The sequence below is a fragment of the Malania oleifera genome, chromosome 2 (genome assembly GCF_029873635.1).
Source record: "Malania oleifera isolate guangnan ecotype guangnan chromosome 2, ASM2987363v1, whole genome shotgun sequence".
In the NCBI taxonomy this organism is placed as follows: domain Eukaryota; kingdom Viridiplantae; phylum Streptophyta; class Magnoliopsida; order Santalales; family Ximeniaceae; genus Malania; species Malania oleifera.
In genome coordinates, this window is record NC_080418.1 from 119253556 (window position 1) to 119278042 (window position 24487).

Sequence of the window (24487 nt, forward strand, 5' to 3'; positions counted from 1 at the left end):
AAAAATATATATAAAGGAAAATTTTAAAAGGGGGGGGGGGGAAGAAATGCTTCCCTCACACGCCCTAACCAAACACCCATTATGCTATGATTTCGGGACAGAAGGGATGGCCCAGGAGCCATATTGCAAAGCCTTGTAGCTTTTAAAGGAAGAATTATAAATAAATAAATAAAAAGGAGAAAGAGGCTTTCAAACCCTAACTTTGAAATTTGAAATGATAAAAAAGGGAAAGTCATTCATTGCTTTTGAAAATGATGAATTCTGAAAGAGATTGAGAACGACCATCGATTTGAAAGAAGGAAATTTAGGAGGTTTTTGAGTGAAAATATCGGATTTGGATATGATTTAAATAAAATAAGATTTTTGAGAAAGAGGGAACTTTTGAAAATGTCCAAGGGGTTCTTCATCAACCAAATTGGAAAAGAAGAAAGACAATTGAGAAAGAAAAGGAAAGAAGAAACCCTACCTTAAGCATAAAGCCCTAAACGGGACTTTAGGCATGATTTTTTTTTTTTTTGGTTTCTTAACTTTTTACAAGTTTCTAATTTTTTTGTATTTTTTTGGGGAGAGTTTTGACATTTATTTGAACTATTTACAATTTTTGGAAATTTTATTCAAAAATTAAAATAAAAATGAAACACAAAAGGAAAAAGCCCAAAATGCTAACAAATAAAAATAAAAGCAACAACAACAATAATAATGGTTATAACAATAAAACAAATAATCTTAAAAATAATGTAAGGAAAACAAAAAGAACTAAAAAACACCAAAAAAAGGAAAAATACATTTTTATTGGGTTTTGAATAATTATATTTTAATGTATTTTTTGGCATTTTTTCTATATTTTTTTTAAAGCATTTAATAGAGGATAAAATAAATAAATAAATAACTAATAAACTGGATTAATCCCCAATGGCCTGCAATATGCTAGCCTAGTCACCACTGCCTGGTGATCACCCACCTGCAGCCTTTGCCACCCTCTCACGGCCATCGCAGTCATAGTCGACAGTCGAAGAATGAGCAAAACTTTTTTTTTCTTTTCCCTCTCATTCTCTACATGCCATTGTGCACAGCGGGTTTGCTGACACTGCGGCGCCTAGGCTCGATTATGTCCAGCAAGGAGTCCTCCACCCTCTAGTTTCTCCTCTCTGTCTCTCTCTCAATCAGCAAGGGACAATCTATTAATGAAGGAAAAAGGCACCACGGGGATGCTACCCAAGTACAACGAAAAAAAATGAAAACAATACAACTATCACTGTAAGGTGTCAAGAAAATCAAGGATTACATAGATGTCCCTCCTAATGATCTTACTTTTCCAATTAGAAATCATGCCGATGACCTTTGACAACCTGCGGAGGGAAAATTGTCTCCTCAAAAACTCTTCTATTCCTTCCCCTCCAGAATGTCCAAAAAACAAGATGGGGGATGAGTTAAAGGGATTTCCTTCTGATCTTATTAGCTCATATCCCTGCCCAAGCCCATAACTCGCCCTCCACCATAGCCGCAGTGACCATATCTGCCTAACCATGAAAATGGCCAAGCTCTAGAGATGTCAAGTCCATGAACAATGTAAAAAGATGTGCACGACCAATTCATCTCGCTCAAAGCATAGAAAGCACCTATTCACGAGCAGTAAGGTTATCAAGTATAAGGATCTTGCCAAGAGTTGTCTTCCATGTCAAAGAGCGACCTTTGAGGAGGCTGCTGTTTTCCAATTGAGAAACCAAGGAAATTAATGCTGCAATCCACTGAGGAGCTGAGGAGATTGTAGTAAGAAGTGACCATGAAATTTCCATCTTTGTTCAAGGAACACTTGGGCTTACCGGAGGTGTCTTGGCACAAAAGTATATAAAGGCAACTGTAGAATTCTATCAGAATATCCATCTCCCAATCAGAAGCATTCCTAATCAAAGTAATATTCCACTACATTACCTGACTAGCTCCAAATGTTGGCTAACAAAGGCATCTTTCTTGTAGGCTAGCTAGGATTCACCACACTAGATATCATGCCAAAAATAAACATTTCCTCATATCCACTTGAACTAGAATGAGAGGGAAGAAATCATACCATCTTCCCCTGATGTATCTCTAAACACCTATGCCCTAGGATTGATTCAAATCTTTTGAAATCCAGCCATCATGATGGAGGTCGTATTTATCATTTTATTGGCAATGACTTCTCTCCAGAAATGTTCCTTCTCAACCATCAATCTCTAAAGCCACTTCCCCAAAGGAGCCTAATTGAAGATGAGAAGGGATTTGAGACCTAAACCTCCCTTTTGCATGGGTTTTTTTACTACCACCCATCTAACAAGATGATATTCAAAGTCCTTGCCCATATTCCCCCAAAGGAATATTCTTTGAATGCTTTCTAATATCTTGATTACGACACTAGGAATGGGAGAGTGCTATTGATAAGTGTGAGCCTGCCCCCTTTTTACAAGTAATTCCTTTTCTAACCAGCCAACTTTCGTTCAAATATGTTGATTATAGGGTCCCAAACTCCCCTATCTTTGAACCTGGCTCCCAGTGGGAGACCAAAGTAAGTGATAGGAAAGGTTCCAAGCTTGCAGCCTAAAAGACAGGCAAAAAAGTCCATGATCACAAGCCCCAATTGAAATGATTTAGCTTTTGCCAAAGTTTACTTTTAGGCCTGAGACAGCTTCAAACTCGAGGAAGATGCATCTAAGATTGTGAATTTGCTCAAGATCATCCTCGCAATATATGATAATATAATAGTGTCATCTGCCAATGAAGCTGAGAGACTGCCATAACTTTGTTGCTCCTACCGATGCTTAGCCCTTTGAGGAGTCCCCCTTCATTGGGGTTTAATAACATAAGGCTCAAAACTTCCATCACCATGATAAACAAAAGGGAGGAAGGGGGTCTACTTGTCTCAGACCTCGTGAAGATTTGAAAAAATTTGTCCAGCAGCCATTGACAAACAATAAGAATGAGGTGGTGGAGATGCAATGACTAATCCAATTGCACCAGATTTCCCCAAAACCCATTGCCTGAGGATACCCAATAGAAAATTCCAGTGCACATGGCCAAGTACCTTCTTAGCCGACCCCAACTAGTGGGAGTTAAGGTTTGATTTGTTGTTTATGGTCAAACACCTTCTCCATGTCCATCTTGCACACCACTCCCCTTTTACTACCGTTAATGTGTAATCCACCACATCATTCACAATCCAAGGAGGCATCCAAGATCTGTCTACCTACAACGAAGCATGCTGGTGTTTCCCTACAACTTCTGAAATTGCTAGTTTGAGCGTAGCCACAGGGACTTTGGAGAGGAGTTTATAAAGGCTTCCAACAAGGCTGATAAGGCAAAAGTCTTTGATGTTGCAGGCTCCTTCTTTTTAAGGATCAAGGAGACAAAGGTTGAGATGACACTAGACACGAATCTACTAGATCTGTGGAAGTCCTCAAAAACACTGATTACGCCCTGTTTGAGGATGTCCTAGTAACCTCTAGAAGAACACCATGTTACATTCTCTCTCTCTTCCCCCCCCCCCCCCCCCAAAAAAATCTCTCACACCAACTCTCTCTCTTTCTTTGTCTGTAACTCTCTTTCCAATCTTTCTCCCTAAATTTTTCACTCCATCCTATCTCTTTCTCTTACTAATTCTTTCTTCCTCCTATCTCTCTCTCTCCAACTCTCTATCTTTCTCTCTCTAAAAATCCTACCACATACTCCCTTGTCATCAAAACCATGATGAAAAGCCCCCAAGAAAAAGGAATATGGACAAAACGATAACAGCATCAAGCATACATGTATCCATTCTTTTGATTTATTCCAAAGATGAGAATTTTATTATGCTTAAACCTCAAAATACATGCAATCATTATGGGCAAGCAATATTACATCCAAAAACATTTTGCCAAGTAGTTATTTTTATCATGCCTAAGATAAGTGATCATGTCAATAATATACTTTCATTGGAAAAAAAAAAAAAATACAATGTTTATCATGCTTGGGCTATACCGACTATGAATATAATCAAGCAAGGAGCATGGCAAGATTGAGAACATGCAATAACATGGCAAAAATACATTCTTTCATGATTGAGGACAAATATGAACACGAAACATAGCAAGATCACATGAAGAGGGAGCACAGGCATACCTTCAATGGAGACAAGTTCGATCAAAAAATAAGAAAACCAAGAATTTCCAAGCATTAAGGCTTGCCTCCCAAGCTTTCAATTTGCTTGTTTTACTTTAAAACCCTAGCTCTTGTTTTTCCTTATTTGACTCCTCTCTCTCAAAACTGACATGAAACTAACATGAGTTTCCTTCCTAAAGCTCTAGTGTGTTCCTTCTCCCCCTTTTGGCCTTCTTTTATAGAGCCTTGGAGCAATTTCACCCCGACGCCTCCTTTCTAAAAATTCCCCTTAAGACAAGGGGCTTTCCTCTTTGTCCCAAACCCAAAGGGTATTTGGGCACAACCCTAACCCTATTACTAAAATCAAAACATTAATTGCTCTAAGGATACCCCTCTATTTTTTTAGATAAGATAAGGTATATTAAATTGAAGAAGTTACAAGCTAAGTGGGAAAAGAAGTCCACTTGGAAAAAAAATTTAAAAAAAAAAAAGAAAAGAAAGAAAAAGTAAAACTACAAATTAAAAAATAATAATAAATAGAAAGAACAAGTAACCAAGGGAACCCCATTTCAATCCCTTCCCATTGTAATTCACTAAGCACTTCAGATTTGTTAGCTCCCTTTCACCCTTCTTCGCTTTGAACTTACCCCCCATAAAACACACTTCTGTTCCTCCCAACATCACTCATTTTCTAATCCAATTTATCCAATATCTCTTGGGCTTCTAAATCCTTCCTAGAAATCACTTCCTGTGGTGTAGGTAAAATATCACCCCCTCCAATCCTTCCAACGGTGCTGGATGAACATATGAAAGGTCCCCAAGATCATCACAAGATTCAAAACATACCCATATTGTTCTCAAATCTCATCCAACAACAAAACCCTATCACACTCAAACTCACTCATGTCATCACTATCCTTATCTGAAAAATCTTCCCATTTCTTTACCTCATTTTCTTTGCTAATTCCATTACTTCCTATATCCTTCATCTTAGTAAGTGCATCTTCCACGATACTCAAATCACCTACAAAATATCTCCTTAAAATCTTTGGCCTTGTCTTACCAAAATGCTCTCTCTTCACTTCACCAAGCAAGCTTCCGATGAGCATACACCTTTGGGCACTTTGATTTTTCAGATTGAAAACCTAAATCACCAGATTTGGTGCCCAAACCAACTTCTATTTTACTATTACTCATCTAAATACAAGCCTCTAACCCTTATGCAAAACCAAAATCAACAGTTGATCTGACACTTCTGTTAATATCATCATTTTCCTCCCAAACAGTTTTTGAAACCAAACTAAAATTGTCCTAATAACACACTAAATGTTTATCCCCTCTAGTTTTGTCTTGTACAACTGAAGAGAGGACTTGGACTTCACTAACAACTGTCTAATTGCAAGCATCCCCCTTTTATAGCTTCTATGAATTTTGGCCAGGGAAATGGACCTATTCACTAGTGGCTAGGGGTATGGCCTAGTTGCCCATACCCTCACAATGGACCTTCTTAGAAGCAAGACCCCATTGAGAATACCCCTGTTTTGCAGAGAACCCTCTTTAGAACCCATAGAAAGGCATAACGAATTTATATTTAAACCTTGGGCCTATTGTTTTAAATGGCCCAAATTTATTAATAAAGAAGACCTCCTTTCTCACATACCTAGCCAAAGTTCAAGATGAGAACTAGCCGACCCAGCCCATGTTTGTGCCCTCATCTTCCTCAATAGCAACCCTACCAGCCTCTGCTACGCTTATAATGACAACTAAAGCCCTAAGCACTTTCACATTATGGATGTTCTACTTCAGAAAAGTTGTGATGTTATCTGGAATTGTCACTCCGAAATCAGTTAATCGCAAATCTCCCCCCCCCCCCCCACACCGAAGACATAAATGATCTGCTTTCACATGACTTACACCATCTTCACCCGATTTCCCTTACAACCCGACCTCACTTCACGATTTGGGGGCTGAAGAGCTAGCTGCACCTGCCTCTTCAAGATCAAGACGAAACTCATTCACAAGCTCACAAAACTCATTTGCAAATCTTCGCCATCCATTACTTTTTTACACCGCTAGGAATGAACACCGAAATGTTCTTCCCTTTCTCCCTAAGCCCTAGCTCCAAAAATTTCCCCACCCTCATCCAACTAATTGCCATCCAACATAGAAGACTTCCCTTATGAATATTCTAGATCCCTTATCCAGCCAAACAAAGGCTGATAAGCCATTGGCAACCCAAAAAGCTACTTCCTTTGAGAGTTTAACTGACCTTGTACAACGAACACGCACAACAAAGGAGTCTCCCCCATTTGCTTTAGACCTGCAAAGCCCAATGAATTACTGTTGTCTCCAATTGGCTTAGTGGGAAATTTGTTCATGACCATTTTGTAATCCTTGATATTTGTAACACTCTTCAGAGTGGTTGATGTTTTGCACCACGGTTTGGCATCCCCTTGATGCCTTGCTAATATAATTTCTTTTTGCTGATAAAAAAAATAAAAATAAAGGGGTGTCCCCCTCCTCCAAACTCAGATCGAAGGATTTACCTTCATTCTGCAACGAGTGCTATAACATCTACTATTTGTGCAGCCATGATCAATTTTGAGCGAGGAGAAGAAAGTTGTATCACAAGAGATAGATAGACCCATTTGCGAGAGTTTTCTTGGCAATATTTTTGTTAGGTTTTTGAATATTGAGTGGTGATGTTTAAGGAAACCCCTCTATTTCAAGAAAGGATTGCTCAAAAAGTGAAATTGAAGCACAAATTTAACCCAATCTCGGGATATGCTGATGAAAGTTTAGAAAGGAACAAAAGACCCTCAATTAATTGCCTTCAATTCATCTTTTTAACCAATTATTAGCTCAATGAGAATCACGCAAATTTCAACAAATTGACCACACATTTCCACAACAGATGCCAAAAGACCCTTACGGCTACGAGTATTTTGGTAATTTTACCATCGAAAGATCGGAAGGCCCCTATTCCTCCAAAATATATAAATGAAGCCTGTGATTAGCAAAATAACAAAAGGGGGCTCTAAAAGTAAGCCCAGTCAAAGAAAGCCATTGACAGTTAACCTCACCAAAATCCCCAGAACTTAATAGTACAGAAGGCCTTCGATGTGGAAGGGCAATCCAGTTTTCACCAAAGATACCAAATAATTTATTCCAACAAGCCAAAGTAAAGGGGCAACAAAGAAACAAACATGAGCAAATCTCTCCACTCCTGCAACAGGGCCTTAGTAGATCTTCTCTACAACAAATCATCGGGTGTTGATTTTCCCAAGTATCACAGTCCAAATAAAAGATTTTAGTTTTTATGGAACTTTAGCTTTCCAAATCAAAAGAGTACAAGGGAAAAAAGGAGCCACAATAGGATCAAGAATCAAATAAGAAAAAAAGACTTACAAGGACTCTAATAAGTAATATTAATTCCCACTTTAGAATTCCACACATTTTGTAGCAAACCAAATTTACCGCATATTACCTAATGACAAAGAGAATTAGGTTCTAAAAGACAGTTTCTCTCATGTGAATTACGTGATGACCATTTGGCAACAAATTTTTTAGGTGATCTCAAGGTTTGGATTAAATTTGTCCAAGAGTGGTATCGTAGGTAAGACTCTAGGATTCTTTCTTGCTGTGGACAAGTGGCAGGGTGTAGTATTCTGGACTGATTGCTCCTGTTTTTGGGTGTTCCCTAGGTGGTAATCTAGTGATAGGAACCTTAAAAAATTGTTCATTAAAATCCTACAGAACATATGATTTGAGGCCCTATATGTTTGCATCCAAGCACTCCCCATGTTTGTGTGTAAGAAACATAATTGCAAAACCATGGGAGGGATTTCATCAAGTGTGAGAACAACTCCAAGTTAAACTAGGAGAAGGGGTCAGTCACTGCACATCTCCCCTTCTCTATATGTAGGGGTAAGATGAAGACCAAAGGAAGCTAGCAACAACCCTAGTTATCCCCCTCATCTCTCTCACTTTCCCTCTCTACTCTTTCACAAAGAGTTACATATTATGTTGACGCTTTGCAAGAAACTTCTAGTCTATATTAAGCTCCATGTGGATGCACTTAGGGGGCCCTGTGCTCGTGCAGCTATGTTGAATAAGAAACTTTACTTGCTCCAAGGTGATTGGTAATTTTATTCTCTCTTAGTTTGGTTGGGTAATCAACCATGAATGAATTCGTGGTTTGCATGTGCTTTAAAATTTTAATTTCCATTCTGTTCTTGCATGCGTAATGCGCCATGCAAGTTGAAGACATTATTTTTCTAACTAAATATTCACAAAGTAAAATAAAAGAGAACCCTCCTGGGCCTCCATCCCTCTTTTTTTTTTTTTCATTTTCTTTTCTTCTTTTCTTTTCTCTTAATTTAAGTGTACATTGAGTGCTGTATATGGGTTCTCCTTGAATTTGCTTCACAATTACTGGTAGAAAAAACACAGAACTTTAAACAAACATGTGTTCCCATTTTGTTTCTTTCAATAATTCGATACATCAATGTTATAGCAAATCAAGTTCAATACATGCATATTATAAATACACACACACACACACACACACACATATATGTATATATGTAAGACCTTGAAAACAGTGAAAAAAGAAGAGAGATCTGTTTACGCAAGAAAAAGGGAATATCACATTCCAAGAATTAAGTCATTTGAGAAGAAACTAACAGAATTTATTTTAAGACAGAGGCCTCAAGAGTACTTACCAGTATGATCAAATATTAAATTGTTAAAAGTTCTATAAAATAAAACAGCAGATACTAATTAATTTGATGATAATAATCATGCTATATTCCATAGTTGACAATTTAGAATCCACAAGCATCTAAAATATCAACAACTGATTCCTATAGTGCCATTCTAAAATATCAACTAACCCGCCTGTTGTTGCAGTAGCTGGCTGACCCGTAGCATCATTCCTCTTGACATCAGCTAAAGCAGCATCAATGTTGTCATCCTCAAAAGCGAAATAAACAGGATACTGTAACAAAGTGGTAATAAAATATACCATCATTTAGACAATCCATAAAATAAATAATAAAGAAAATTACAGAGTCAAATGTCAAGTAAATCATAATTGCAAAAAAAAAAAACTATTATATATATGAATTCCAAAAGGCAATCATATAGGAATGTCACTGATTTGGAATGTTTCCCTAATGGTGGTTTCTGTAACGTGAAGACCAGCTAATTAGGGATATTCTTGGGGCCATCTCAATGAAGAATGAGAGCTCAGAAAATTTTCTCAGCTCATGTTTGGTGAGGAAAACATCTCATATTACAGATTGGACTACTAGCCTACTAGGTTTTGAAAGGTAAACCCAAGGGTAAAGGTTTCTCCTTCACAAAGGTTTACTTTTCTTATTTACCTTAAAAAGATGAGACAGGCTAGACAGCTAAGGTTTTCAAGAATGGCTAGACAGCTATCCGACAAAAGGGGTAGACTTATGAGCTCCAGGCCACATGGATAAATGAGAATTATTGAATGGGATTTTAATTCAAAAAATTGAGCACTTAAAAGAACCATTGAGCTGGACAATGAAAAGAAGGATCAATTTGCATAAACCTCAAAGGTTGGATGTAAATTCAAGTCCAAGATCAGTGAAGGAACTATGAACTGCCCCAAGAAGAGGCATTGGATTTTATAGGCTCAAAAGACCATAGAAGAGAGTAGTCCAGAACAGATGGTCTAAAACAAGAGATCTAAACCATGAGGCAGCATGTAACAAATCTAGAGGACAAAGAAGATGGGGAAACGGATAAGCAAAGTAAGGTTTTGTTTTATCATGGGTAAGACTGGTGGCTCTGAGCTGGCAAGTTTAGTGAATTAAGCTCAAGAGTACGGTTTCTCTTTAAGGATGGTTTGTTTTTAAGTGTACTGCTGAAAGCCTTTTTCTGGACTCTTCCTCTTCTAGAATTTTCTCAAAACTGATTCATTTCTCTCCTGAGAATTCCTTTAGGATGATGGTAGGTTCAGGGGAAATGGACTTACTCTGTGAAGATGCATTGTCTAGTGTCACGGTCCGACTATTTTCACACCGTTGTGAAGGGCCGTGCAGCGCTAGCTAAAGCACTCTTGCTTATCTAGCCAGCCTATCGTTTACCAACATTCATCCACGAAGCACTTTCATTAACATTCATTCAGATAGCAGCGGAAACAGTAATCAATTCATGAAAGTCGTGGCAAGCAAGCAGTAAACATTGAAGCAAATGTAATTCATTAACAAATCCTCCGTTGACATGTTGTACTTAGCGAGGGAGGCAAGTAGACTAAGCATGTTGACAATTGCTAGTGAGTTTTACAATGACTGATGAACACTACCCTCCCTTGAAGAGCTTTTTGGGCTATTCTCACTCCGGCACTAGGAAACATCAAAGTGACCGAGGAGTCATACTGCCTTATTTGGCTTACAATGAAATAAATACTGGAAAATAACCCTATACTAGTATTTACATGATGGAAACCCATCCCAAACACACGAGGCAATCGGTCACAGGCAAGCATAATGCCCTAAACAAGCTTAGCTCGTGACATTCTCCCTCACTTATGCGGTCGACGTCCTCATAGACTTTGACGCTAGGTACGCTTCGACTTTGTCTACAAACGGTTGCATATCTTCCACAGAAACCCAGCTAGTTTCTTCGTCACCAAGGCCTTTCCACTTCACTAAGAATTCCTGCCGCTTCTTCCTTGAGGATGTGAACTCTCTGTCTTTAAGGATATCTTCAATTTCACGTCTGTCAGGTTGAACTATACTCACTTCTGCTCTGGCTGACTTATTTCTGCTCAGATCGTCGGTGTCGGCGTTGTACGGCTTGAGGCAGCTGACGTGAAACATAGGATGCACTTTCATCCAAGTCCGAGGGTCGATTTTGTAGGAGACCCTTCCCGACTTTGGCCAAGATGGGGACTGGTCCTTCATATTTGTGAAGTAGTCTCCTATCTCATCCTCGTAGTGACCTGACCTGTTCAGGATTGAGCTTAACAAGCACCAAGTCACCTACGTTGAAGTGTTGCGGTCTTCTCCCCTGATCTGCCCACTTCTTCATCCGCTTAGTAGCTTTCTCTAGGTAGGCTCGGGCAATCTCAGCATTCTGTCTCCATTCTTTGGTAAAGACGTACGCCCTGGGACTCTTTCCTCTGTACAACTCATCCACTGTGTAAGGTAATAGCGGTTGTTGGCCTGTAACAAGCTCAAAAAGACTCTTGTTGGTTGTGGAGCACTTTTGGGCATTGAAACAAGAACTGAGCCACATCAAGTAGTTGCACCCAATTCTTCTGGTTCGCGTTCACAAAGTGGCGCAAGTGTTCTTCAAGTAGCCCATTGAATCTCTCCGTCTGTCCACTTGTCTATGGGTGATAACTCGAAGAGATTTCTAGTTGTGAACCGAGGATTCTGAAAAGTTATGCCCAAAAGTTGCCGGTGAATCTTGAGTCTCGATCACTAACAATGTCGTGGGGAACACCCCAATATTTCACAATGTTCTTAAAAAACAACTGTGTTGTCTCCTCTGCCGAACAGTACTTCGGTGCGGCTATGAATATACCATACTTCGAAAACCTATCTATAATAACAAGTATAAACCCTGCGTCTCCCACTCTGGACAGGTTGGTGATGAAGTCCAATGAGACACTTTCCCACGGTTTGGACAGTATTGGTAGGGGCTCCAACAGCTTAGCAATTTTCCTCCGCTCCACCTTGTCTTGTTGGCAAGTGAGACAAGTTCGAGTATAATCAACCACATTATCATGCATGTGCGGCCAATAGTACCCCCGCTTCAGTAAGGCCAAAGTGCGCTGCCATCCTGGATGTCCGGCCCACATAGTATCATGGCATTCCTTCAGCAATGTCTTCCTCAGATCACCTGTTCGTGGCACAAAGAGCCGGTTACCATGGGTCATCAATAATCCATCTTCCATCCAAAACTGTCATGCTTTCCCTTCTTCGGTAAGTTTCATTAAGTTCTGCGCAACTGGATCTTTGGCTAAGTTCTCCTTGATGCGCTCCCACATCGTTGTGGTAACAATACTTGAAGTCAGATGTGTTACCATTTGTAAGGCCGCCAGTTCGGCCTTTCTACTCAATGCATCCGTGACTTGGTTCAATCGCCTCGCCTTGTGCTCAAATGAGAAATCAAATTCTGCCAAGAATTCTTGCCATCGGCCTTGCTTGGGTGTCAGCTTTGGCTATGTGAAGAAATGGCTAACACACCTGAATTATCTGTTTTCACCACAAACCTTGACCCAAGTAAGTAATGCCTCCACACACGGAGACAATGTATCACCGCTAGCATCTCCTTCTCTTGAGCTGTGTACTTCTGCTCTGCTTCACTAAGCTTACGGCTTTCATACACAACAGGATGCCGCTCCTGTACCAAGACTCCTCCAAGGGCGAAGTCTGATGCATCTGTCTATACCTCGAAGGGTTTCATGACATCCGGAAGAGCCAGCACCGGATCTCTCATCATGGCATCCTTCAAGTCATCAAAGGCTCCCTGGCACTCCTCTGTCCAGTTCCACCCATGACCCTTCTTTAGTAGTTCTGTCATAAGGGCCGTCCTCCATGAATACCCCTCTACGAACTTCCTGTAGTAGTTGGCAAGGCTAAGAAAGGAACGCAACTCTTTCACTGTTGTTGGGATCTTCCATTCTTAAATTGCCCTTACCTTCCCCATATCCATTCTAATATGACCTTGGTCAATCACATAACCAAGGAATTTGATGCTCTTCTGAGCAAAAGAGCACTTCTCTTTCTTCACATATAGACTGTTCCCCTTCAACCTATCAAACACCTTCCGCAGATGCTCTTTATGTTCCTCCAGAGTGGAACTGTAGACAACAATATCATCCAGGTACACCACGACAAAATTGTCAAGGTACTCACGGAAAACCTGGTTCATCAAGGTACAGAATGTTGCAGGCGCATTCGTCAACCCGAATGGCATCACCAAGAATTCATATGCCCCATATCATGTCAGACAAGTAGTCTTCGGCTCATCCCCATCAGCAATTCTCACCTGATAGCCTGACCTCAAGTCAAGTTTAGTGAAGTACTTGGTGTGACTCAACTGATTCAATAAATCAGCAATCAACGGAATAGTATACTTGTTGCGCATTGTCACCTTGTTGAGCGCGCGGTAGTCTACACACACCCGCAAGCTCCCATCATGTTTCTTTTGAAATAGCACCGGTGCTCCAAATGGTACTTTGGAAGGGCGAACATATCCTGCTTCCAATAATTCATCAAGTTGCTTCCTCAATTCTGCTAACTCTGGAGGCGCCATCCAATATTGGCCCTTTTGCAGGTGGTTTCACTCCTAGAAACAACTTGATCTCATGCTCCACACCCCGTAGTAGAGGTAATTCGTGAGGCAACTTATCCAGCATCACCTCTTTGTACTCATCCAACACCGCTTGGATGGTTGTAGGCACCAGCTCTTTGCCTACTTCTTCATCTACCACCACCGTGGCTAGATATGTCTGCTCTCCCTTCCTCAAACCTTTCTTGAGTTGCATGGCTGAAAGGAACTTCCCATCATCTCCTTTTGTTGCAACAGCTTGCACCATGCACGGGTGATCTCCCATCAGACATAGGGAACCAGCCGAAGGCATCAGCACTGCCTTCGTTCCCCTTAGGAACTCCATTCCCAAAATGACTGGAAAGTCATCTAATGGCACTGCTGTGAAATTCACATGACCTTCCCATTGCCCAAGCTTCACAGTAACTTGCTTGGCTACTCCTAGAGTAGGCTGGGCTACAGAATTAACTGCTTTCATGCGTCCTATATCCTTCTCTAAGGATAAGTTGAGTCTCTAAGCTTCTGGTTGCGAAACAAAGTTATAGGTAGAATCGGTATCCACCATAGCGCAGGTGCTCTTCCCATTGATTCTCAAGTCCACAAACATTAGCCCTCTGGCTCGTGTAACATTTGGGGCTTTCGCCTGCTTTTCCAATGCACTCACCTACCGCATTGCACCCATCCTCGGGGTCTCATCTTCTTCCCCATCATCTTCCAGTGCCTGTTCGGCAATAGATGCCTGTAAAGCATTAAGTGATGCCTTGTGAGGGCACTCAAAAACTCTATGAGGACCTCGATACAAGAAACACTCAAGTTTACCCTTTCCCTTGGGTGTGTTGAACCCTCGAGACAACGAAGCTTCCTTTGAGGTTGATGTTTTATAGTCGGCTCCCCCACTCTTGGGTTTGCCTTTCTTGAAAGACTTTCCATTGTTTCCCTCTCTGCTAGATCCTTTGGACGAAGTGGTATTCTCCCCAGCGTAGTCAGTCAAGCGTTCTGCAGCAGCTTGTGCAGTAGACAAGTCTTGAACTCTTTGTCTATGAAGTTCAGTCCTTGCCCACGGTTTCATCCCCTCTAGAAAATAGAACAACTTGTCCTTCTCCGACATATCCCGAATATCCAACATCAAAGCAGAAAATTGTTTCACATATTCCCTGATCGACCCAGTATGCTTGAGGTCTCTCAGTTTCTTCCTTGCATTGTACTCAACATTTTCAGGAAAGAATTGGGCCTTGAGCTCTCTCTTCAAGTCTGCCCAATTATCAATTACACAGTTTCCATTTTCAATGTCATTGTACTTAGCACGCCACCATAGTTTGGCGTCACCCACCAAGTACATGGTTGCAATATCCACTTTCACCTGTTCTGAGGCCATCCTCACAGCGCAGAAATACTATTCCATATCAAACAAGAAGTTCTCTAACTCCTTAGCATCACGGGCACCCCCATACGTCCTGGGTTCAAGTACCTTGGTCTTATTAACTCCCGGAGTGTTGGAGTTCCCCATAGCAAGAACCATCATATTCACCTTTGCATCCAGATCAGCCATCTTGGCTTGCAAAGTTTCCACAGTGTGGTGAAAGTCCTCTGACATTTCACTTGTCAAACTTGCTTGATGTTGTTGTGATCCCATCACTTCATCAACAAGTCCCCTTAGTTGGGTCATCTCGTTGGCCATATTGTTGGTTGTCTCTTCAACCTGTGCTTCCAGTGCACTAAGTCTTTCAGCATTGTTTGGTGCCATGGTCAATTACCAAAGCTTCCAAAATCCCACAACGAAGGTAACTAAATTCTCATAGCAACTGATCCTTGGCTCTGATACCAAATGTCACGGTCCGACTATTTTCACACCGTTGTGAAGGGCCGTGCAGCGCTAGCTAAAGCACTCTTGCTTAACTAGCCAGCCTATCGTTTACCAACATTCATCCACGAAGCACTTTCATTAACATTCATTTAGATAGCAGTGGAAACAGTAATCAATTCATGAAAGTCGTGACAAGCAAGCAGTAAACATTGAAGCAAACGTAATTCATTAACAAATCCTCCGTTGACATGTTGTACTTAGCGAGGGAGGCAAGTAGGCTAAGCACGTTGACAATTGCTAGTGAATTTTACAATGACTGATGAACACTCACCCTCCCCTGAAGAGCTTTCTGGGCTATTCTCACTCTGGTACTAGGAAACATCAAAGTGACCGAGGAGTCATACTGCCTTATTTGGCTTACAATGAAATAAATACTAGAAAATAACCCTACACTAGTATTTACATGATGGAAACCCATCCCAAACACACGAGGCAAGCGGTCACAGGCAAGCATAATGCCCTGAACAAGCTTAGCTCGTGACATCTAGCACTAACAAAGTGAAAGGTCATGACTTCAGGTGCAACAGGGGTGTCAGCGAAGGACAATCTTGCCGTTGTGGCAAGTGGAGAGGGAAGCTCTGTAAAGAACTTAAATGAAAAGGAACCTATCAAGTATCAACAAAATTTAAAATGTCATTGCAATTAGAACCTAAACACCTTTCCAAAAATAAATTAATTTAATCCATCTATCTCAAAACATGGATAAGAAGCTCTGTCCCTTCAAAAGCATTACTGTCCCTCTGTTTCCAAAATTCCAAAAAAAAAATAGCAAGAGAATTAAGGACCCAGTCTCTTCACTGGGATGATAGACCAATGATGCAAAAGGAGAGAGAGAAAGATAGAGAGAGACAGAGAGACAAAGAAAGAGCTAACGGATGAGCCTTCTCTCCATAAAAGAAATGAGAGGTGCCCTATCGTGTGCATGGAAATCATAATAAGCTATGACTTCCATGTGAAAGATCCTGATGCATAAAAACTCAATCCTTCAGGTAACGAGAAGTTTTCAGAGCTCAGTTAATGGACTTGCCTCAAGAGAGGGGTGTCTTTACTTGGACATGACAGGAGAAGTGACAAAATCCAGAATAAACGGAATTCCTTTTTCTTTCTCTCTTTCAATTTTTTTTTTTTGGGGGGGGGGGGGGGGGTGGACTTGTGTGATTATTTTGGGAGGGAGGGGATGGGTTTAAATTCATAGAACCTACTTCTTGGAAGAAATTCATCTGATGTTGCACACAAAGAATTCTTTCCTGGCAATTATGGGATCATTCGTTGTTTTTTTGGATACTGATGGTTTAAGAAGAGGTCATAGCCCTTCTAGATTTCAGAATGCTTGGTTGAAGCCTTGGAGGAGTCAAGCTTTAGAGTGAGTTCAGACCTGGCAGAAATTTTTCATGCTAGGAATTCTGTTGGCATCATTCTGGCCAAGACGATTAATTTCTTGAAAGAGGAACTGAAAAGGTAGCATAAAAAGGCTTTCAACAAGATAGGATCAAGCAAAGTCAAAATTCAATAGGAGCTGATTGGGTGTGGACGGAAGGACTTTCATTGAATGAACAAAATCAACAGGTGGGAAGGAAGAACTTGGACGGGATAGATTGGCTATGATGCAAAACATCCCTCAGAGGTGAAAGATGCAGGCCTTTGCAGGTCAAGAAAGGGGACAAGAATACCAAATCTTCCCATATACTGGCAAATGCACATCGGAGCACAATTGTCGAATCAAGATTCCAATCATGATACAACTAAATAGAGAATCAAATCAAATCCTAAGATCAAGCATAAATTATAAAAATCAATTGTAATTTACAAGTATATATGTAAAACAAACAAAATACAATAAAAAAATTAATATGCTGATGAACATGGATTCATGGAATGATCAAGTGCTCTAACATATGCACATTCATATCTATCAATACAAGAAAAGAATTACATTATAAAGTTTATAAAAAAAAAGAGGGTCCCCGGGCCATAAGGCTCACCACTTTGAGAGGGTAAGGGGAGGGTTGTCACAGCGTATGCAGTCTTACCCCTACTTTTATGCAGAGAGGTTGTTTCCTTGGACTCAAACCCATGACCAACCGGTCACAAAGGAGCAAAGTTACTGTTGATCCAAGGTCCGCCCTTAATTATATTATAATGTTGAAAATTAATATATATATATATATATATATATATATATATATAAAATAGTCTTATTAGAACACTTCCAGATTCCAAAATAAGTTAGTCAAGAGGAGAATCAAACAAATGATCTCTTATGGGATTTTAAAACTCTTTAAAAAGTATTTAGGAACCCTAAACTTTTTAAAACAATTAAAAAGATAGATAAAACTTGAAATATTTAGTTTATTGCAATTCGAACTGCTCAATTTGGGTCTAAACTAACTACTTACTGATCTTATATTGTAAGCATGTAAGATCCAAGTCATCAATTTGTAAGATTCAAACTGTGAATCATAAGATTCAAATTAAGAATCACATGATTCATCATCAGTTCTTGCTTACTTTGATTCACCAAATAGATTTGAATCAATCAAAACAAAATGTATGCTTGATCAAGAATTGTACGATTTTGAAAACTAAAGAATAGGAGGTCAAATCACATTGACAATTTGAAAATCAATTGGGAGATAATCAAGATTGGTATGGCTAATTACTTTCTAAAAACTCTGTAAAAAATTTATGAAGGGTTAGAAGATAAAAGATGGATGGATTAATATTAGAAATTGAAATTCGGAAAAGAGGAAGATCAACCATGCTTGGGGGGCCATTCGAAGAAAAACAAACAGTTCCAACTTTATCATTGGTACTACAGCCACTATCTGAATGGGATGATAGTGGCATTTCACCCACAAGGATTTTAGGTGAACATGACAGGCATGCTAATTTTTTAGTTCTATCTAGGGATCTAGAAAAGAGTTTGAACAATACAAAAACAACAACTACTCAACAAGTCAACAAAAAAAGCCTTAAATCCAATATGTGGGGTGGTATGAATCCTCTTCTTCCATTTCGCTCAATCTAGGGCAACATCCTTAAATGTTTAAACTTTAGAGGACCATTAAATCCTTCTTAACAATCTCCATCCAAGTTCTCTCGAATCCTACCCCTCCCCACTATAACTTCTTTAGCATCAATCCATGGTTGTCAAATCGTATTTGAATCATGAGTCAAAATATTAATTTTGTAATTGAGAATAGAATTAATTCTTATATGGGATACGAATTCTAAAAATATGTCGTACAATACATGAACATATCTAAACAAACAAAATAAATTAAAAAATAAAATATGTTGATGAAAATTGAATGATTGTGCATGCTGATACACATACATAAACATATGTGTACAAATGAAAAGTATGTTCTTGATAAGAAATTTGAAAAGTAAAAGTAGCTCACTTTTGAAGTGTCAAAACATTACGGCAGCATATCTATATGCTTCTAGCTTCAAAATAAACCATATTTAAGGAGAATCAAAGAAATGAAGACTTAATAGCATTGTCAAACTCTTTAGCAAAAGTTTAATCGTTCAAGAACCAAAATTTTTAAAACAATTAAAAGAGTGAAAAAAAAAAATATATATATATATATATATATATATATTCTAAAGACCCTTAAATAAGGTTTTAAGACCTTTTGCATTAAAAACTAGAGGAATTTGGTTTCTTGATTACATGGGGGATTTCTCTAGAAAGTCTTTTTTCTTCACTTGATTCATGCTCCTGATAATAATCCTTTCTTCTAACATTCTTTTGTTCGGAAAGCTAAAGTTCCTTAAATTACAGGCTTTTATTAGGACACTGGTTGGTGCAGGAGCATAAAGGATTTTATTTCTATTTTCGTCTTCTTATTTAGGTTAATTTATTTAGGTAATATCTTTCAGATTCTAAGACATTCTCTTACAATTTTGGACTATGATTTATTTAGCTTTCATAATTTAATTTCCTTGTTTTTTCCAAGCATAGTAACCTTATAAGAAGGCCACTATGTATTAGCTTTATTCATATTGGAATTGAGAATTAAAGTTGTTGGAGGTCCTGCCATCCTGCACCAAGTAGTATTAGAGCAGACTCCAACCCAACACAGCTGCCAGTGTTATTTGACAAAGTTCTCAATTTTAACTTAGATAGCCACAATTGTCAGTGTTTGACAGGGTCGTCTGTAAGTTTCCAATTAAACTCATTGAGTTTTTTATTTAAACTTAAATTGCCTTGCACTACCGCCACCACCTCCTCTACAGCCATCTCTCACTCAATCCACACTTCATAAACAGCCAAAAACAAATTCTTGCAATCAGAATCCAGCAGGCCATAAACAGCCAACCTTATCCTAGCCTGTATTTCCTAAGTCAAAAGCCTGCAGCTCAGAGTCATCTGTTTGTTGACAGCCATAGCTTTGACGCAGCAGCCAAGGCTTCATCCTTGCTTTAATTGAACCTCCAAATCCCAACTAAATCCAAGTCAGCCCTAAATTCCATCAGTCTACCCAATTGAGGTGAGTCCACAGTAGATGGAGCATCCAGTCATCAACATAGCAATGTCGCTGTCATCCAGAGTTAATCACAGATTACACCCCAGTGCTTCTCTGGAGTTCACTGATTGTCAAACCACTGCAGCATCCTAAAAGTCCATTCGCCACTGTCAATTGCTTCCAGTTGTCCTCACGTTACACCACCGCCAGATCTGCAGGGACTTGAGGACAAAAGAAGGTCCCTGATTTGCTGCCACTCAGAGTGACATCTCCAATTGCAAGGTCTGCGTAGGCTTGAAATGGAAACTTGGAGAAACCCTACCTTGGTTGAAGAAGCCAGCCCTAGATCTGATCAAAAGACTCTGCAAATTCTAACACAAGCTCACTTTGGTTACAACTTACAAGAACCGGTTCATCCAAACTGAATCAGTTCAATCACACTGGACAAATCCGAACCAACCAGACAGGAAAATAAAAAATAAATAAAACAAAAACACACAAAAATGGTGACAAAGGACCAATTCAACCTGGCTGCTCAAAATGTGACTCAAATGTATGAGTGGAAAGAATGGCAGAAAAACAAATCTAAGGATTGACCACTCAGGTAGCTTCTCTCAATTATCAAGTCGTAGGTGTAAAAACCAAAAATAGAACAGGAATATTCTACTCGTGTCCTGGTCATGTCAATTAATGGCAGATGTAATTTCAGATGACTCAAATGCATGAATGGAAAGAACAGAGAAGCAATCTAGGAATTTACCACTCAATAGCTTCTCTCAATTATCAAGTTTTTGGCGTAAACCAAGAAGGAAAAAAAATTTTACTCATGTCCTTGTGCTGTCCCTTAATTAATGGCGAACCAAACATCAGATGTGATAATCATCATACCTAGTTTGGTCCAATCCTGTCAACCCATGGTCTGCAGCCAACCCTCAAAAAAAGAAATTAAATAGGCTTGTTCTTGCAAGAGGTTAAATCTTCACATGGGATTGGTCTATATGGAAAGGAATTCAAAGACAGATGCAAAAGTTTCTTCAAAATGCTGTTTTCATGGTAGGAGATGGGTCAAGGACTGCCAAGTTTTCTAAACCTGTTTCCACATTTTGGGAACCAAGACACAGCTTGCCAAATAAATGTGGAAACAGAAACTGAAATGGCATAAACCAAAATGTTACCAAGCCCATCTGCTATGCAAAAAGATGTACTATAATGAAAACTCCCCAAGTGAAAAGCAATATGTTAACGTACAATAAATTATATGAATTTAAGATACATATGCATGACCTGCGGTCCAGTAGCTGCAAGCACCAAGTAGCAATTAGCAGAAATAATGAAAATGCAATAAGAGTTGCACTCACAGGCAAATAGGCGCGTACAAGGAACTGTTCCAGTTCCACCAGTACATTCCTTAAAAGCTCTCCAAATTTATCACCTTCCTCCCTACCGTCTCTGTCAGAATTAAACATCTGAGGAAGCAAAAACAATAAACCCCCCAAAGGCTGTCTCTGAGAAATGTACTCTGCCAGATAATTATCACAAAAATAATAACCAAATTAGATAACAAGAAATAAAAATCAATAAAATTCAACAGAATAGAATTGAGACTACAAATTTTAAAGAAACCCTTTTGGAGAAAACAAATAGCTTATAGGCACTCAAGGTATGATAACCTTAGGAACAAGAACTGCAGAATCATAAATATGAGTAAAAATGGAAATAAGTTCAAGAGCTGGATCAAGGAAGTGCTTCCCTTCCGGAGGAGCTTATAATATCTTACTTATTTCACCATAGAATCAAAACAATATGATTTGTATATACTAAAAAATTCTTAATCTTCACTTACCTACAAAGAAAGTTAATATTTGCTTTTTTATTGGCAAAAAGAGAATTCATTAAAAGGGCACCAAGGGGACTGCACCCATTTACAAATAAGGTAAGAGGGAGGGGAAAAAAACAAAAGAGAACAATTAACAGTGAGATAATACATACAAGAGGTTTAAATAAAGGGCATGTTTGGTATCATTGTTGTTGTCTATTTTTTGTTTCTGTTTCTGCATAGTGAAGAAACAGACTATTAAAACATGTTTGTTTATGTTGTCAGTTTTTCTGTTATCAGTTTTCAGTTGTTTGTGGAAAAACTGAAAACTAGATTTTATGGCTTTCAGTTGTTTTGGCAACCTGTTGCCAAAAAATTTAATATCTAAAAATAGTTATTTTGGATTAAACCATTCATTTTATATACTTTTCAATTAAAATTAAAATAAAATGATCATATGAATTTAAATATAATTAAACTAAAAATATACATAAAATTCAAAAAATAATACAAAATATTTTTACTATTTTTCAATTGTCACATCCAATTAAATTTTTATTGAAAAGTAAATTTAGAAAGTATAACAATTAAGTAAAATGATTATATAATTTTTATTTTTATTATAGTATTTTTAATGTGTATTATTTGCAATTTTATTATTTTAATTATATTTTTATAATAGTATTTGATTTAAAATGAAAAAGAGCATTTTTTAATTAAATTCTTAATTTGTTTTAGTTTTATAAATATTAACCAAACAGATTGCTGGTTTCTGATTTTTACTTTTTATTTCTAGTTTTTGGTTTTTGTTTCTATAATCTTTGGCAGTGATACCAAATAGGCCATAAATTAGTGTCCAACATGTACTGCCGATTAAACCAGAAAGAAAGCATAGTAAGCCATTCTATCATGAGTTCTAGCATTTCTTTCTCTCCACATAATCCAAAATACAATGAAAGGGATCTAAGGTCTTAAATTTTGATTTCAACCCAAATTTCAAAGCTCCAAAGGTACGAAAATTTCAATTTCGATGTCAATTTCGATTTCAATTCGATAAAATAATGGATTTCAGCAGTAAAGCATGGAATTCTTTTCTGAAACTTTAGAAATGGTTAATAGACATAATAATATAAGTTTTAGCACTAATATAATACAAGTTAAAATACATCTATGTTGTGTATGAGGTGGAAAAGTTGTAATATAATGTGTATCAAACATATCTATAAGATAATGTGCATTAAACATATTCAATTAATACAAATGAAAATCTTAAATCATTTAAATATTCTTTATCATACAAATAGTTATAATTTAGAGATGAATGGTTAAATAAAAGTTGTTGTAAGTTTATTTTTTCATATAATTTTGAAAGCCCTTGTAATAATATTTTTGTTTTAATAAAAATAAATAAATTAAGAGAAAAATTTTACTTCGCTTCTAAATCTATCATTTTAATTTTGAGGAAATTTCATTCTACAATTAAAACTTCGACAAGTTTCGCTAAAATTTCAAGATTTCAATAAATTTCGAATGATCCGTTGAAATTTCAACAGAAATTATGTAAAATAGAAATCAACTACCATTTCGATTTCAAGGGTGACAAAAATCTAAAATTTTGACGGAAATTTTGACAATTTCAAGAAAATTTAAGACCATGGAGGGATCAAGGATGAGGGCGTTTTTCCTTTCTCCATTTGCCGAAATACCCCTTCCAAGCCCAAATTTCCTTTCCCACAGTTTCAGCAGTGACCCAATGCTTTCCCAAAATAGCAGTGGCCACATTCCACAAAATTCTGGTCTAGGGCCAGTGAAGCGGGAGGCAGTCAACAGTTTCAGCATCAACTTTGCAAACAAAGCAGAATTTAACCCGTGAAACCCCCCTTCTCTGAAGATTGTTGAATAAGAATCTTCCCAAAACCCAAGCAAAAAACAGCAACTATGGTTGGCACAAGAGTTTTCTAAATGGCTTACCAAGGGAAATCAAATCTAGCCTCAGAGCACCTGTCCAGCAGCTTGCAGAAGCAGCTGACCATGAAGTACCTATTTTTATTTTCCATAAGGGCACATCTGGATACATATTATTAGGATATTTCTATAAAGACAGCCATAAAAAATCACCAAAAGATCAAGCTCCCAATCACAAGCATTTCAAACAACAGGGATGTTCCAGGCATCCCTGTTGATGGAATGGTCCACAAAGGTACTCACCAAAGCATCTTCGTTGCAAGTGAGGTTAAAGATTGTAGAAAATAGAGAGCTCGGGGGAGATGAGCCACACCAGCTGTAACACCAAAAGGTGTTATTCCCATTTTCAACGTAAAAGTGGGTGAAGTAAACAAATCCTCTCACCCATTCCTAATCAATTTCCAACCACTGACCCCAAAGGACTGCCTTGGCTTATTGGAAATCTACTTTAAAGCAATGATCTTTCTCCACAGTAACTCATTCTCACTCATGAATCTCTACATTCACTTACCCCAGGAGTCAAGGGGAGCCTTGGCAAAGAGAGTGAAAGATTTGAGACCAGACCACCTCTTAGGATTGATTGCACGATAACATCCCACCTGGCTAAATGGAACTTAAAGACATCTCCTGTATTTCCCAAAGTAATCTTTCTTTAATGTCTTTTGGTCACAGAACAAGGAATAGGGAAGAGAGACATGAAGTAAACAAGAGTTTGGAAAGGGTGCTTTTAATGAGAGTAAGTCTACCATCTTTAGAGAGGTAGTAATGCTTCCACCCAGCCAATTTTTTCAAAATTTTTAATAATGAAATCCCGAAAACTCTTTTCCTTGAACTTTCCACCGAGAGGAAGACCAAGGTGTTCAAAGGAGATTCCCCAGCTTAAACCCATGATACCAGCCAAGAGATTGCCATCATTCATATTTCCAATGGGAAGAAACT

The 24487-nt window shown here is 38.4% G+C and overlaps 1 protein-coding gene across 1 annotated transcript in view; it reads right to left on the minus strand.

Annotated features, from left to right (window-relative positions):
• LOC131149818 (uncharacterized) overlaps positions 1-24487 on the minus strand; it is a 55820-nt gene that overhangs the window by 26368 nt on the left and 4965 nt on the right. The window contains exons 3-4 of the mRNA XM_058100584.1: positions 21126-21286; positions 9006-9109 (exon numbers count right to left, since the gene is read on the minus strand). Of these exons, the coding sequence (XP_057956567.1) occupies positions 9006-9109; positions 21126-21286 (265 nt within the window). The remainder of the gene's footprint in view (positions 1-9005; positions 9110-21125; positions 21287-24487) is intronic.